At 40.2% G+C, this 17,042-nt stretch overlaps 1 protein-coding gene across 1 annotated transcript in view; it reads left to right on the top strand.

Annotated features, from left to right (window-relative positions):
* The window catches only part of kdm4b (lysine (K)-specific demethylase 4B), a 509,300-nt gene that overhangs the window by 460,803 nt on the left and 31,455 nt on the right, over positions 1 to 17,042 (top strand). The window contains exon 19 of the mRNA XM_060846205.1: positions 6,313 to 6,498. Coding sequence (XP_060702188.1) covers positions 6,313 to 6,498 — 186 coding nt within the window. The remainder of the gene's footprint in view (positions 1 to 6,312; positions 6,499 to 17,042) is intronic.

Here is a 17,042-nt window from a genome sequence, read left to right as displayed (position 1 = left end):
TCTAACTTGTTCAGTATTAACATCAGTTGAGTAGATATATGAATTTGCTGTGGTGGTATCTCTCAGATTTCATTCAGGAGTTAGATATAGTACTTGGAGCTGAAGGGATGAAAGGAAATGGGGGAAAGCAGGGACAGGCTGTTGAGTTGGATGATCAGCCACGATTATAATGAATGATGGAGCACACTCGAGGGGCTACTTGTGCTCCTAATTTGTATGTTCCTACATGTGTCAAAAATTTGACAACGGACAGTAAGTTTTTTGAGATGCGTAAATGTTGCAAGTCATTTTTTCAAATAAGGAATCATTCTACACCGAAGGAAGACAGGTGATTCGTTGTGACTCTGTTGGCTCTTAAAAAAAGGAATTATTGATTTTGATTGCTTCCTCATCAATAATGTCTTAAGGTGGACACCTTGTGGCTGTCAGCACTTTGCCTATTTTGCTTTTCTAATGGAACAATACTGTCCCCCTCACCCACTCATCTCCCTGAGCAACTTAATGGTTAGTTAGAAGTAAAGGAGTGAGATGACATGCTGCTCTCCTTGTTGGATCTGACTGCTTCAAAGATGAATATGAAATGAACCACAATTGTACATGTATTTTTTCTGTAATGCGATGGTTGCGTTCATGTGTGACCCTGTGCTATATAAAAATGGCACTTTAATATTGGTGATGCAATCACACTGTAATCAACACACATTTTAAAAGCTCGTGCTTTAGAAGCAGCGTCCCCTGTTCATCAATCGCGTCACAGCTAATTCACGTTGTTGAAACACACATTATAGCTGAATGACCTGTATTCCAGTTAACTTTACCTAAGCTTTCCTAACAGCGTCAAAATTATTTTCAAGTATTTTAGTGCTTGCAGTTGTATTATTGGCACCTTTAGTAGATTGGGTTAGGATATCTAGTCGGCATGGACGAGTTGGACTGAAAGGGTCTGTTTCTGTGCAATACATCTCTGATTCTATGACTCTAAGCACTCAGATTACACACTAAGCATCATCGTTTCATCTATTCCTGTGACACTGTTCATTCCTTGAAAAGAATGCTGTATAAGGTCTAGTTTATGTCCAATAAATAAAGATGAGTGGTGATGAAGCTCTCATTTCTCAATCAGATGGTCTTGAAGATCTTTGAATGCCTCAAGGTTCTTTCTATCCCCTGTAGTTAGGTGTCACCCCAAACAATGCCACAAATAAATTTCCTTCAAAAGGATAAGTCCATTCAACTCAGTTCCCCCGTCTTATTTCACATCATCTAATTATTTAGAATTAAGATGAGTTTGAACAGCCTCGTGTTCTTAATTTTAATGGAAGCTGAATTTAGTAGAAAGTGCCAGAAGTACGGTTTAGTACAGAGAACATTCAAGAATCTTTAAAATAGCTTCACACAATTTTGATAACTTCCTACTCATGTTTACTTTTTCAAATTAGAGTTAGAATCTTTCAAACTTTCCAATCATGTTCAACAGTGCCTAATATTTGTTCCTTGCCTCTGAACTCTGACGTTATGTAGGTGCTTCAGTGAACATTTTCTTCAAATGATATACCTTCTATGAGTTTTCCATTATTTTGTATGTATCCTCAAGTTACAGTTAAGTTCATTTTAAACATTTCCTATTAGAAGTACATGATTGTTACCATAGTTGTATTATTAAAGGTCCACCTCAAAAGTCGTGAATATTTATTAAAGTGAAATTGGTGTTCCACAAGCCTCTATTTTTGTTGGCAGAGGAGACTATAATTATCAATTCCTTATCTTTTGATCTTACTTTCAAATATGTTGTTTTACCTGGACTCGGCTAATAGGTTTTACAATGGTTTCTATCCTTAAGCTGACCCATGTTAGAGAGCAGCTTTCCTCCTCCACCACACACCTAAATTTGCCAGTATTTAGATATTCTTTGCTGAATTCACAAGCTTAAACCATACATACAGGAATGTTTTATGGAGTGTGCCTGTCTCAATTGACTTTAATCACAAAGTTCTTTGAGTTTTTGCTATTTCTGTCTTTGGTGCCAAGCTTTCAGCCACTATATTCCTTGCACTCAAGAATTTTCTTCTAATTCCCTTGTTCCTGCTAGAGTTTTACTTCGTAAACCCATCCATTTTGCACCTGTCCCCACCCAACTTCAGCAGTATCTTCAAAAGTCAATCCCTTTGCACATTCTGCCAATTCCTTCCCACTTCTGTCAACCTGGAAAGAATCTGCGGTCCACCTGATGCCTGAAAAACTAATAAAATTCAAGATAATGAAGCTGTATCTGCAGCGGTGCCCATTGCCAATTCTTGCTCTCCTGAGCTTGGAGCGATTCTATCTTTTTTAGAATTAGAACCCCTACAGTGTGGAAACAGACCCTTCGGCCCAATAAGTCCACACCAACCCTCTGAAGAGTAACTCACCCGAACCCATTCCCTGATCGTGTATTTACCCCGACTAATAACCTATACTATGGGCAATTTAGTATGGCCAGTTTACTTAACCTGCACATCTTTTGGATTGTGGGAGGAAACCCACACAGATGCTGGGAGTATGTGCAAACTCCACACAGACTGTCGCTCGAGGCTGGAATTGAATGTGGGTTGTTGGCGCTGTGAGGCAGCAGTGCTAACCACTGTGTCACCCCAGGGCACATACATGATATGGCAAACAGAGTAAACTTGCTGTGTTCAGAGCTAACCTGGTCAAATTATGAGGGTGGAATAGGAGCATATATGTCAGATACTTAGTGATGAACATTGACAGTGAAGTAGATTTGTTTGTTTTTATTTTGAAAGATTGTATTTGGAGAAAACTCTTCAAGAACAACACAACAAAATCTGATCATTCTTATTTCAACATATCACTGTTCTATATGATTGACAGAACACCTAATAGAAGGCAGATTTGCTTGTGAACCATGCACAACTTAGGTGAAGTTTCATCATTCTACATTACTTCCTAAACATTATCTACAAGGACCCATCCAGTGACCCATAAAGGTGATCTGATCTTTATCTGTACCCCTGGAACATTAGGTATGCTGAAACTCAGTCCAGGTTCAAGCCAGAGTTGGCCTTGATTCTAATGTTCTGACATTCAGAAAGTTTCCAGAAGTCACAGAAAAATGTGATTTCTTGCAACAGAATGTAAAGCTTTTGTTCTGTTGACTGATGATTCTTGGTGATCCTGTCAGAGCACCTGTTGTGCACTTCTGATTTACATTGCTCAAACTTCAATGAGTTCAGCTGCTAGGTGTATCTTATCCAGATGACACAGCATTCTCTTAATAGTTAATAACACTGCAGTTTGTATTCACCACTTTTTAATGAGGAGCTTTTACTTTACATGCACCTTTTAAAGTCGAGTGTGTGGTGTTGGAAAAGCACAGCAAGCTGGCAACATTCAAGGAGCGGAATTAACATTTCAGGCATAGCCCTTCATCAGGGACTGATGAAGTGCTTATGCCCAAAATGTCGATTCTCCTGCTGCTTGGATGCTGCCTGACCTGCTATGCTTTTCCAGCACCACACTTTCAATTCTGATCTCCAGCATCTGCAGTCCCACTTGCTCCTACTTGATTTTATGTACCTTTTAAAGCCAATTTTCAATTCCTTTGGTTGTTTTGTTCCTCAATTCCAGGTGCAGATGGGTAAATCAAACATAATTGTTATTACTGTTTCTCAAATCAGTCATGTCACGCTGTCTCTGAGAAGAGATTGAATAGTAACACACCAGCCATTGTCATTCTGCTGGAGCTTTAATTTTAACATTTCAATCATGCTGATCACACATGATAGATGAAAATTTAAATGTTTGATCTTGTGGTTTGCAATTACTCTCCCTTTCTTTCTCTCTTATCTCCCTCCCCCTCTCCCCACCCCCCCTCACCCCCCAAAAACAACTAATATTGACACTACTGAAACTGACACCAAATTATGGGTTGTTTTGGGCCATTCATTGATGAACATTTACCTTTAAATTTTTTGAACTCAGTGCATTCAATCCTGTCGGAAAAAGGAGATGCTATGAAGTCAAGACTTTGAGGCTCACAGTTGCCATTGGCCCTAGTTATGAAGATGATGGATGAGCAAGACAAGTATCGAATAGCAGGAAATTCTTGCTAAATTGATCGTCTCTGCCGATTGTCTGTAGACAGTCATTTGAAAATGTTGAGATCTCCATCTAATCTGGTGTCACACTGATGGAATTCCTTTCAAATGTGGTTTCGATTTTTCAGTTAAACTTATATTAAAGAAGATAAACAGGTTTTAATGCCCTGTTGGAGGGGTAAACCACATACCCATTTTGTCGAAGTAACAGTTACATCTTGTGTGAGATGTAGATTGCCATTTGGATTATCTGTGTAGAGTGATGCTAAAGATTGTGTTTAAACAATCCTCTCCCTACACCATATTGCAGTATTCTAACTAGGGTTTTTGTGGTCTGTATTTTCCTAAATGTATCCAAGTGCTGATCAATCCTTTAATGAATAGTATGCCTAAGCTTGCTATATGCCACTTTGATACTGTCTTCCTATTCCTGCTGTCATGATTTATTTTTGAAGTACACTCTGGATTTATCTTGTTGAAATTTGAGGGAGATCAGCTGCCAGGCATTTTCCCTATAAAACATCACTGCCGTTTTTTTTAACTCAGTACTTTTTAATGATCAGCAGCAGCATCTTATTTCTGAGCCAGAAGCTTGTGTATTCATCTGAAATGCCATTAATGTTTGCTGTAAGGAATTGAGCACTTAATCAAGGTTGACACTTAAGCATATTACTAAAGAAGAACACCATGTATTTGAATGAGACATAGAATCAAGGTGCTTCTGTGAGGGTGGACAAAAAGTTTCAAAGGGGCTCTTGAGAGAACACCAAGACAACCCCAACATGAAAACAGATTAACTTTTCATTGACCTCCTGGTCATGAGCAATTTGACGAGAATGCTAATCAAATGAACATGTGACTTGACTTTGCCAATACATAAATCACGAATCACTCAATGTCTTTGCAATTAAGTGGGGGGACCAAAAAAAAAATCACTTGATTTCTTTCTTTCTTGCTTTCAGTTTCACACCTTCACAATCTTGAAATGCTAAAAATCACTTCTTTTTTTGCCCTTTTTAATGTTTTGTAAAAGTTACTCAAAGTTTTATATTAAGTAATATGAAATTGGGTTTTACATCAATAGTTATATCTTGTAGAAGCAGTCAATCTTGGGAGCAATAATTCATTCTTCGTTAGAGGTGCAGCAATAAAATCATTGAGTTTTGAGGAACATGAGATTCAAAAATTACCTGATCTTTCTTTCTTTACCTGTCCTTTTTCTTTCTGGTTTTTTTCACCCCACCCATCTTCGTGTCATTTGCTCACAGCCCTGCCTCAGTCTTGTTCAACCTGTAATTAAAGATTATTAAAGAATCAAGTCATGGATTAATAGCACTTGTGTCAAAATCTGTGAGAGCAACTCAGGATGGTGTAGGTCACTGCAGGTTGAAACTTTGTTTAAACAATTGGCCGTTTGGATTCTAACCACACACACATTCTGGACCTAAACGTGCCAAACAGTTTGTGATATTTTAGGAGGAAGGGGCGAGTACAGAATGTTGCATTCAATGATATTCTACAGGAAAATTACTGGGGAGTGACGCTGTGTGTTTCAAAGGGAAGCCCAGCTCAATTTTGGTCAGCATGGACCAGTTTGGGCCAAAGGGCCTGTCTCTGTCCTGTAGGACTCTTTGACTCTATAAATGTTTTGTGAGGTTTCTGTTAATGTTCAACTATTTAGAGTAATATTCTGTTCAGCTAATTTAAGTGATTTGCCATTAATGTGCATAACATTCATGATGGAAGTAAAGTTTTGAAATTTGTTCAGCAAATGATTCTTTAAATGGAAAATTCAGATTACATCCAGATATTGGATTTGATCTTTTGATCAGTCATGTCTTCCCAAATACATGAATCTATTCGTAGCAGGTACAATGCATCTATAGGCATAACAATTTAAGAAACCTATGGGAGCACCTTTTGTTTTCATTCCCAATATAAATATTAGGACTGACGCACACTTAGTCATAAACAGATGGTGCCTTTTGGTTCCTTATGTACAGTAACAGTGTTGAAACTTGACCAAAGTTATCCTCTTGAGACCTTACTCTATAGTTCATATTTTTCAATTTAAATTTGCTTCATGGTAATATTTATTCCTGTTAACATGTTCAGTTTGTCAAATTAATGAACCAATGAAATATTTTGCTGTTTACAAGCAAGTAAAAATAAAACTAAAAGATATACTCTTGTTTTCTTCTCTTGTCTTTATTAGAAATGTGTGTACTGCAGAAAAAAAGTGAGGAGCTACTCAGGGGCCTGTATCCAGTGTTCATATGAACATTGTTCTACATCATTTCATGTGACATGTGCTCATGCTGCAGGGGTTGTAATGGAACCAGATGACTGGCCGTATGTTGTGTCTATCATCTGCTTCAAGCACAAAACAACCAATCAGAATGTAAGTATACGCATGAATTACATTGGGCCAGTCCTGGCAGAGGATAATTTGCAATTGAGCTGGTGACTTGCCAAGTCTATCATTACTTGTAATACTGTTATGATCTGCTCAGGAACTGTTAAATAAGCTCTAGTATCTAATTTTAACCGATTGAACCACGCTGTAGATTTACTTTATTAAATAAAATAAATGTTATTGTATTTTTTAAAAGCATAAAGAAAACAAAAACTATTATCTTATAAATATGTTTGTTATGCATTCTGATTTACTTTTTAAATCTAAAGAGTTCTCTTGTACTACACAATTTGGAGATGCTGGTGTTGGACAAAGTTAAAAATCACACAACACCAGGTTATAATCAAACATGTTTAGTTGCAAGCACTAGCTTTCGGACAGAGCTGCTTATCCACCTGATGTAGGAGCAGTGCTCCGAAAGCTAGTGCTTCCAAATCAACCTGTTGGACTATAACCTGGAGTTGTGTGATTTTTAAACTTGTGCTACACAACAGTCTTAAAGTTAAAAGTTATTTACTTCTCTAGAGCTGCCAATAAGTATGCCACAGTCCTCTGGTGAATTTTTCTAAGCTGCAGAAATTCTCAGAAGTAAACTTTCACTTACCTTCTCTTGACAATGGAGGCCTTTATCCCTTGTTCTGGTTGCTGTTCCAATACCTCCAAGCTGCTTCGTTACTTTTTTTTGCGCTGAGACACTGTGAGGCTGACTGTAGATTCGCCCACTGACTTTAGACTGAAATTTTTCAGTTCCTGTTGTTCATAAAATTCAAATTAAGATTAAGCCTCTTCCACTGTCCACTTGGTCATTGATGGTGTTCTGCTCTGCCTGTAATTCTTTCTAAACTCTCACTTATTTTGGCTGACTTCACTCACTGCACACAAGTTTCAAACTGCAACTAAAAATTGTCCTAGCAAATATCCAGATAAATTGCAACTAGAGAGCCTTCCAAAGCTCCATCCATCTGCATGATTACATTACCAGCTTTTGGGCTGACCACAAGATTAATTATTCTAGATTAGAGTGCTGCTGGCGAAACACAGCAGGTCAGGCAGCATCCGAGGAGCAGTAAAATCAACGTTTTGGGCAAAAGCCCTTCATCAGGAATATTGGCAGAGAGCCTGAAGGGTGGAGAGATAAGTGAGAGGAGGGTGGGGGTGGGGAGAAAGTAGCATAGAGTACAATAGGTTAGTGGGGGAGGGGATGAAGGTGACAGGTCAGGGAGGAGGGTGGAGTGGATAGGTGGAAAAGATAGGCAGGTAGGACAAGTCATGGAGACAGTGCTGAGCTGGAAGTTTGGAACTGGGGTGAGATGGGGGAAGGGGAAATGAGGAAACTGTTGAAGTCCACATTGATGCCCTGGGGTTGAAGTGTTCCGAGGCGGAAGATGAAGCCTCCTTCCTCCAGGCGTCTGGTGAGGGAGCAGCGGTGAAGGAGGCCCAGGACCTCCATGTCCTCAGTTGAGTGGGAGGGGGAGTTGAAATGTTGGGCCACAGGGCAGTGTGGTTGATTGGTGCGGGTGTCCCGGAGATGTTCCCTAAAGCGCTCTGCTAGGAGGTGCCCAGTCTTCCCAATGTAGACTGCATCGGGAGCAACAGATACAATAAATGATATTGGTGGATGTGCAGGTAAAACTTTGATGGATGTGGAAGGCTCCTTTAGTGCCTTGGATGGAGGTGAGGGAGGTGGTGTGGGCGCAGGTTTTGCAATTCCTGCAGTGGCAGGGGAAGGTGCCAGGATGGGAGGGTGGGTTGTAGGGAGGTGTGGACCTGACCAGGTAGTCACAGAGGAAACGGTCTTTGCAGAAGGCGGGGAGGGAAGTATATCCCTGGTGGTGGGGTCAGTTTGGAGGTGGCGGAAGTGTCGGTGGATGATTTGGTTTATGCAAAGGTTGGTAGGGTGGAAGGTGAGCACCAGGGGTGGTCTGTCCTTGTTACGGTTGGAGGGGTGTGGGGTCTGAGGGCGGAGGTGCGGGATGTGGACGAGATGCATTGGAGGGCATCTGGTGTGTTCTGTGGTGGAACTGGTCCTCCTGGGAGCAGATACGGCAGAGGAATTGGAAATACGGGATGGCATTTTTGCGGGAGGTAGGGTGGGAAGAGGTGTAATCCAGATAGCTGTGGGAGTCGGTGGGTTTGTAGAAAATGTCGGTGTCAAGTCGGTTGTCATTTATGGAGATTGAGAGGTCCAGGAAGGGGAGGGAGGTGTCAGAGATGGTCTGGGTAAATTCAAGGTCAAGGTGAAATGTGTTGGTGAAGTTGATGAATTGCTCAACTTCCTTGTGGGAGCACGAGGTGGCGCCAATGCAGTCATCAATGTAGCGGAGGAAGAGGTGGGGAGTGGTGCTGATGTAATTACGGAAGATCGACTGTTCTACGTAGCCGGGAAGAAAGTGAGGTCTGCAGATGCTGGAGATCAGAGCTGAAAATGTGTTGCTGGAAAAGCGCAGCAGGTCAGGCAGCATCCAAGGAACAGGAAATTCGACGTTTCGGGCATAAGCCCTTCATCAGGGCATCGTTTCTGTTCTACGTAGCCAACAAAGAGACAGGCATTGCTGGGATCCATACGGGTGCCCATGGCTACCCTTTGGTCTGGAGGAAGTGGGAGGATTCTAAGGAGAAATTGTTAAGGGTGAGGACCAGTTCGGCCAAATGAATGAGTGTGTCGGTGGAAGGGTACTGTTGGGGACATCAGGAGAGGAAGAAATTAAGGGCTTGGAGGCCCTGGTCATGACGGATGGAGGTATAGAGAGATTGGATATCCATGGTGAAGATGAGGTGTTGGGGGCCGGGGAAACGGAAGTCTTGGAGAAGGGTGGAGGGCGTGGGTGGTGTCTCGAATGTATGTGGAGAGTTCCTGGGGCGATAGGACAGTGTCGAGGTAGGTAGAAATGAGTTCAGTGGGGTAGGAGCAGACTGAGACAATGGTTTGGCCAGGGTGGTCAGGCTTGTGGATCTTGGGAAGGAGGTAGAACCGAGCATCTCTAATATAAAATTTTCTCTTTGATCAGAAGAAATAACAAGTTTTACAGTGTTTACTTGAATGCATTGAAAGTCATTTATCTCCAAATCACAAAATAAAATCATCTCTCTGGACTGCACATTTTGGAAGGATGGCAGACAACCAGCTGTTTAGCTAATTTATTTCAATCTTTTAATATTCTACATTTTAACCTCCTAAAACAACATGGCTGAAATTATTTACATATAATACACTCCATGCTGATTTAATTGCATTTATTCCATTTTGTACAGTTAATTTTTAATTTCTTAAAAGAAACATTACATGCTGTGATATAATCCCCAATGGTATTAATACTGGACAAATATGATCCAGGATGAAATGAGGCTCGATAGGCCTTAAGTTTATTTTTTGCAGTTGATTACTGTGATGCTCAGTCATTGAACATATTTACAATGAGACTCCAATTGTTCTTTAACAAAATAAGCTAAGCTTATTACACCAAAACAAATATCGATATAATGTAACAATTCAAAAGTTTCATAGAATCAAAAAATCCCTACAGTGGTGAAGCAGGCCATTTGGCCCATCAATCCCACACTAACCCTCCAAAGAGCATCCCACCTAGATAACCCCCCCTCGTCCACCAATTCTATCCCTATAATGCTGCATTTCCCATGACTAACTCACCTGGCCTGCACATCCCTGGACAACATGGGGCAATTTAGCGTGGCCAAATCCACTTAACCTGCACATTTCTGTATTGTCCCACATATAAATAGCAAAACAAAGTTTCAGCCTGCTTTCCAGTAATATTCCTGTACAGATACTCAATCCTATTCAAGTGCCTGTTCTATCTCAACTTTTTAAAATTTATTTCTTAACTGACACTTTCCAGTTGTTTTTTCACTGCTGAAACAGTTTTATGACTTTCCAGTTCTGCTGACCTGGTCCTCCTTTCAGTTCTGCTAGTCTAAACATCTTATCAGCTCTGACAACTTGAAAACCACTGTACAAGCTCTTCCAACTCAGGGCTTTCACAAACTGAAACTCTTCAGCTAAGGTGACTGAACTGAAAGCTTGTTTTTCTGCTACAAGGAAACTGTTCTCCAGATGTGACCTGCTGACTCTTCTCAACTGCATCCACAGCTTAACTAGTAACCCTAGTCTGTTTTCTCTGTCAGTCATAAATTCAGCTGTAAAAACATTTCGTCAAATAACAGAACAGATGATTGGCCAGGCATTTAGAGTCATACGGCACAGAAACAGACCGTTAGGTCCAAATCATCCATGCCAACTGTTTCCCAAACTAGACCCCATCTACCATCCCCTGAGAAAAAGAACAGGAAGTGACTTCACCACAGAAAATGATGTCACAAACCCAAAAAACCCCAAACATATAAATAGAAAGCAGGAATTATCAGCATTGCTTCGCCTGAGACCCACTGAAGATGTTACCTGTTGGAGAGATGAAACGTCTGGAAGTGAACCTTCCAGCTCAGTGAGCAAACCCACATCCAGAACCTCAACCTGAACTACATATCTTCTCAAAACTCGCTACTAGTCCCACTTGCCTGTGTTTGGCCCATATCCCTATAAACCTTTCCTATTCATATACCTTAACAAATGTTGTTTAAATGTTGTAACTATACCTGCATCTACCATCCTCTTTGTGAAAACGTTGCCCCTCACGTCCCTTTTAAATCTCTATCCTCTCACTTTAAAAACATGCTCTCATATTTTGAACACCCTCGGGAAAAGACCTTAGCTCTTCACCTTATCTCTGCCCCTCACGACTTTGTAGGTCACCCCTCAACCTCCTACGCTCCAGTGAAAAATGTCCCAGCTTCTCCTTATACCTCAAACCCTCCAGCCCCAGCAACATCCTGGTAAATCTTTTCTGAACCCTTTCCAATTTAATATTATCCTTCCTGTAGCAGGCTACAAGAACTGTGCACGTTACTCAAAAAGTGGCCTCACCAATGTCCGATACAATGATGGTCCAACTCCGATACTCATTGGTCTAACCAATAGAGGCAAGCGTGTTAAATGCTGCCTTAATCACCCTGTCTACCTGTGGTGCAATTTTCAAAGAACTGTGTATCTGAACCCCAAAGTCCCTCTGTTTGATAATACTATCCGGGGCCCTACCATGAACTGTATAAGTTCTGGCCTTATTTGTTTTACCAAAATGCAATATCTTACATTTTTATCCAAATTAAACTCTATGTGCCACTCCTCAGCCCATTGGTCCAATTGATCAATATTACTTTGTAATCTTAGATAATCTCCTTCACTGTCAACTATATGAACAATTTTGGTGGCATCCACAAACTTACTAACTTCTCAAACCATAAAGTTTCTTAGATGTTATACAGTGGCTGTGATAGAGACACACATGTAATGCCTTAACTGTGACTTCACAAGTCTGTTAAACATTTTTAGTCTGGCGTTTTCAGTCGAGAACTGTCAGTTTTAGTTTTAAGAGAGAAAGTTGTTGCGAACTTCTGCTTATTGTGCCAATTTGAATACTGTAGTGTCTAGAAAATTCATGCTTTCCCTCTTTGTTGAGGCTTTAAGTTTAATTGCACAGTGATATGATGATGAATATTGAAGAATTCTAATTCTGCTACTGTGCGAGTCCAAAATGCCTATAGATCAGTACAAATACATAATATTGTCACTGAGTGTGTATGTCACATAATGAAGGTAGTAGTAAGACTGACAAAGAAGCCCCTAAAAATCATAAAGTAACCCTTGAAAAGTCTTAGGAGGAACACTTGAAAAAGAAATTGTTTTGAGCCTTGGACCAAATTGCAGGTATTTCAAAGCCTGCCATTCTAACTATTGTAGTTCAAAACCTGCTATTCAACAGGTAGGGGTTCTTGCAAGGGACTTGTTTGTAATGTTAGCTCTGAATGAAAATCTTCATGACTTTCCTAAACTTACCTTTAAGTATTTTAAACAACTGCCTTGGATAAGGTGACAAAGTTAAGTTTAAATTTATTTTCACATCAACCTTTCTGCGCCACTTACTAACTTATATCTCCTGAGATTGAGACTCAATATATACTAGTTCTTTTCTTTTCCTTCTGAAAGACATGTGAGAACATGTTCAAGGTTTTGATGTTCAAACATCTGATCTATTCAGTTTATTGATCCAATTCCGGTAGTTTGGCCTCACTCTTGAGGTGATGAAGATGGGACAGTGGGACTAACTGCAAGTGAGGGGTAAAAATAAAATCTCTTTATCCTACAAAAGAAAGCAAATGTAGCAAATTAGCCAAAGCTCCTTTGCATGTATTGTATGCATCATATCAAAGAGAGAGCTCATAATACTTAAGCAATATCAAATGGGTTGTTGAACTGTACTTGTATACACAAGCCTAAATTCACTTGTGCCAATGCATGTTTGTCCGCTCATTAGTTCTGTCAACTGAGTGTGAAAGAACCAACTGCCTTAGAAATTAATGTGCAGAACCTGTAACTCTTATTGAAGTCTTAAGTTCTAATAACCAGATTATTGATATTTGATTTTCTGACAGTTTCATTGAGCATTAATCCGTAGAAAGTATTACTCTTGTCTAGTATTTAATCCATTGGTCACTACTGTCTTAAATCGGGCTAATCACATCCGATTCTCATACTGATCATGTTTTTTTCCTTTAAAAGTCACTCTGAAACCACAACATGAAGTGGGCAAAGCCTAAATAATTAATTCTTTTTATAAGGATTGATCGATCAAATATTTGTTCATTGTATCTTAATTCACTTGTCAGCCTACTACAAATATGGGGAGCATGTGTTCCTATCCCTCGTGTGTAGTGAATCTATTTTGAGGAAAACAGTGGGTTTTACTGAATATGATGCATGAATAGATTAGCATATCAAACACTACCCAGGTGAACAGACAAAATGAAAGGTTGTGGAATTTAAAATGAGGGATGACTGATAATTCAGGATGAAAATTATAGGTTTGTTCTAGCTCATGTTGTGCTATCAGAATATGAAAATTTTAAAATTTCCTTTCAAGTGCAGAAGTATTCAGCATGCCATATGAAGCATATTGTGCTTAAATTTTAGAAAAGGGATCTTTTGGATGTAAACTGTACATAGAGCCAACTTGACATTTTGAGTCCAGTGATTGACTTTGGACTACTGGCAACTACACAGTACATTTTAGTCTCAGCTTTTGCTGTTTTTTGTGCTTGCTTTTGAATTTGTTCATTGGATATGGACATCACTGGCTGAGCCACTATTTATTGTCCTTCCCTAGTTGCTCTTGAGAAGGTAGAGATGAGATACTGTCTTGAACTGCTTTAGTCCATAGGAAATAAAAACACATGTTAGGAAGGGATCTGATTTGACTAATACTGCATTTGCAATCCTTGGAAATATGCACCAAACGTGTGGAGAGTCGTAGGGATGTGTGGCATGGACACAGACCCTTGGGTCCAACTCTTTCGTGCCAACCAGATATCCTAAATTAATCTAGTCCCATTTGCAGCTTTTGGCCAATATTGTTCTAAACCCTTCCTATTCATATACCCATCCAGATGCCTTTCAAATGTTGCAATTGTACTAGCCTCTGCCACTTCCTGTGGCAGCGTGTTTTCCACACATACCACTCTGTGTGAAAAAAATTGCCCTTTAGGTCCCTTTTAAGTCTTTCACCTCTCACCTTTTAAATGTGCTCCCTAGTTTTGGACTCCCCCATCCTGGGGGAAAGGTCTTGGCCAGTCACCCTATCCATGCCCCTCATGATTTGTATAAACTTCTGTCAGGTCAGCCCTCCTTCAACGACAGTGCAAAGACATCTTCTCATCTACCTGTTCAGAGATTACACATCTCTGGAGCAGGTGGGACTTGAAGCCAGACCTCCTTGGTCCAGACATATGGACACTACTACTGCACCACAAGAGTGTTCCCAACTTGGAATTCAGTCTGGTGTCGAAATCAAGACTTGTCACTGAAGTTCAGCCCGTTATTTCTGTGTCTCTCACTGCCAATGCAACTGTTCTGCTCGTATTTGAAGCATTCTGTGTTTATTTTGGGGAATTGGAATCATTAATCAAAATATAATTTCAGGAAGAACTGAGTTGAGATGAGGAATAGCACTGGCTCAGTCACGTAATAGAGAATATTTAACAAATTAAGCTGTGGAGTGAAAATTGAAGATGGGACTTTTAGTCAAATTAGAGGGACAGATTTAATTGTGGAAGATTTTAATAGCAAGGTAGGGAAACCGTGTTAAGAGGAAGTTAATATTTCCAGTTATATTCAGGATTTGATTTTTTTTGGTTGCTTGTTCAGAAATTAAGACAATGTTGGGAGCCATGGTTTTGGATAATGAGGTGGAACATGCAGGGAAGCATTTGGGATGCAGTGACCACAGCATAATTCAATTTAGTTCAAATATAGGGAGAGAAAAAGAATAAGAAAGAGAGCAAGAAAGTATGACTGGATAAAAGGAAATCATACTGAAATTGAAAGGAGCATAGTCTGCGTTAAACAGAAGGAAAACTTTAGAACACAGAACATAGAAAAGTACAGCACAGAGCAGGCCCTTTGGCTCACGATGTTGTGCCGAGGTTTAATACTAATGTAAAATATAGTAAGTTAACCTACGCACCCCTCAACTCACTGTTATCCATGTGCATGGCCGGCAGTCGCTTAAATGTCCCCAATGACTCTGCTTCCACCACCACAGCTGACAACGCATTCCATGCATTCACAACTCTCTGCATAAAGAACCTACTTCTGATGTCTCCTTTATACCTTCCTTCTAATATCTTCAAACTATGACTGCTCTACTAGTCAGTCCTGCCCTGGGGAAAAGTCTCTGGCTATTGACTCTATCTATTTCACTCATTATTTTGTATACCTCGATCAGGTCTCCTCTCTTCCTCCTCCTTTCCAGAGAGAAAAGTCCGAGCTTATTCAACTTTTCTTCATAAGGCAAGCCCTCTAGTCCAGGTAGCTGCCTGGTAAACCTTCTTTGCACCCTCTCCAAAGCCTCTGTATCTTCCCTATAGTAGGGCAACCAGAACTGGACACAATATTCCAAGTGTGGTCTCACCAGGGACTTGTAGAGCTGCAGCAAAACCTCGCAGTTCTTAAACTCGATCCCCCGTTAATGAAAGGCAAAACACCATATGCTTTCTTAACAACCTGATCCACTTGGTGGCAACTTTGAGGGATCTATGTACTTGAACACCAAGATCCCTCTGTTCCTCCACACTGCCAAGAATCCTGTATTCAGCATTCGAGTTCGATCTTCCAAAATGCATCACTTCGCATTTATCCAGGTTGAACTCCATCTGCCATTTCTCAGCCCAGCTCTGCATCCTGTCTATGTCACGTTGCAACCTGCAGTAGCCCTCTATACTATCGACGACACCTCTATCCTTTGTGTCATCTGTAAATTTACTAATCCACCCCTCAACCACCTCATCCAAGTCATTTATTAAAAAAATACAAAGAGCAGAGGCCCAAGAACAGAGCCCTGCAGGACCCCACTCAACACTGACCTCCAGGCATAATGCTTTCCATCTACAACCACACCCTGCCTTCTGTTAGCCAGCCAATTCTGAATCCAGATCGCTAAATCTCCCTATATCCCATACTACTTGACTTTATGAATGGGCCTTCCGTGGGGAACTTATCAAATGCCTTGCTGAAGTTCATGTACACCACATCCACTGTTTGACCATCGTCGACCTGTCTTGATACCTCCTCAAAGAAATCAATAAGATTTGTGAGGTATGACCTGTCCCTCACTAAGCCATGCTGACTGCCTTTAATCGCACTATGCTTACCAGGTAGAACAACAGTGGGAAAGAATTAAACAGGATACCACTATCAACTACATGCTGGGCAGAAAAGAAGAGTTTGTTGAAGGTTTGTATTTCATTGAATTGAGCAATTAGATCAAAATTGAAACTGAAAAATCACACTTATTGGTTATGGTGCAAATAATAAAGCAGATCAAACAGGATAGATATATAGAATATGTATACAAAAGCTAACAAAAATGGAATTAGATAGCTTTGGGTTTAAGGTTTGGAGTAGAGAATGAAGGATAGCAGAAGGTTATGGAAAATAACTTATTTCTTATTTCTAAGGTGGTTATTCAGGTTGCAAAACAACTAGAGAGAGAGATCAGACTGTTAGCAGAGAATACTGTCCGAAGAGAAATGATACTTTATGATTCCCATGAGGAAGCCATGGTCCAGAATAGCCAAATTCACCAACTAACCCCAAACACAGAAATTACCAACTAGATTTCACTTTCTGTAGCTTTACTTTAACATGAATCAGAACTAATACAAATTAAATATGGCTTGAGGGGAATGGCACTTCAGATTTTAAAAAAAACAGTCTAAATAGTCGATTCAATAAATCACTCCCGCACAATATACACTCTGAGAGAATTCTGCTTCCTTTTAGAATTTTGCCCATGTATTTAGTTATTCCATGCATTGTATTCCCTGGCAGCTGTATTTAATCAAAGCTCATATGGCACAGTGGTCGTGTTTCTGCCTCTTAACCAGGAGACCTGGGTTCAAGT

Source organism: Hemiscyllium ocellatum, chromosome 28, assembly GCF_020745735.1.
Source record: "Hemiscyllium ocellatum isolate sHemOce1 chromosome 28, sHemOce1.pat.X.cur, whole genome shotgun sequence".
Classification (NCBI taxonomy): domain Eukaryota; kingdom Metazoa; phylum Chordata; class Chondrichthyes; order Orectolobiformes; family Hemiscylliidae; genus Hemiscyllium; species Hemiscyllium ocellatum.
The sequence above is the reverse complement of the archived record's forward strand: the minus strand, read 5'-3'. Positions and strand labels throughout refer to the sequence as shown.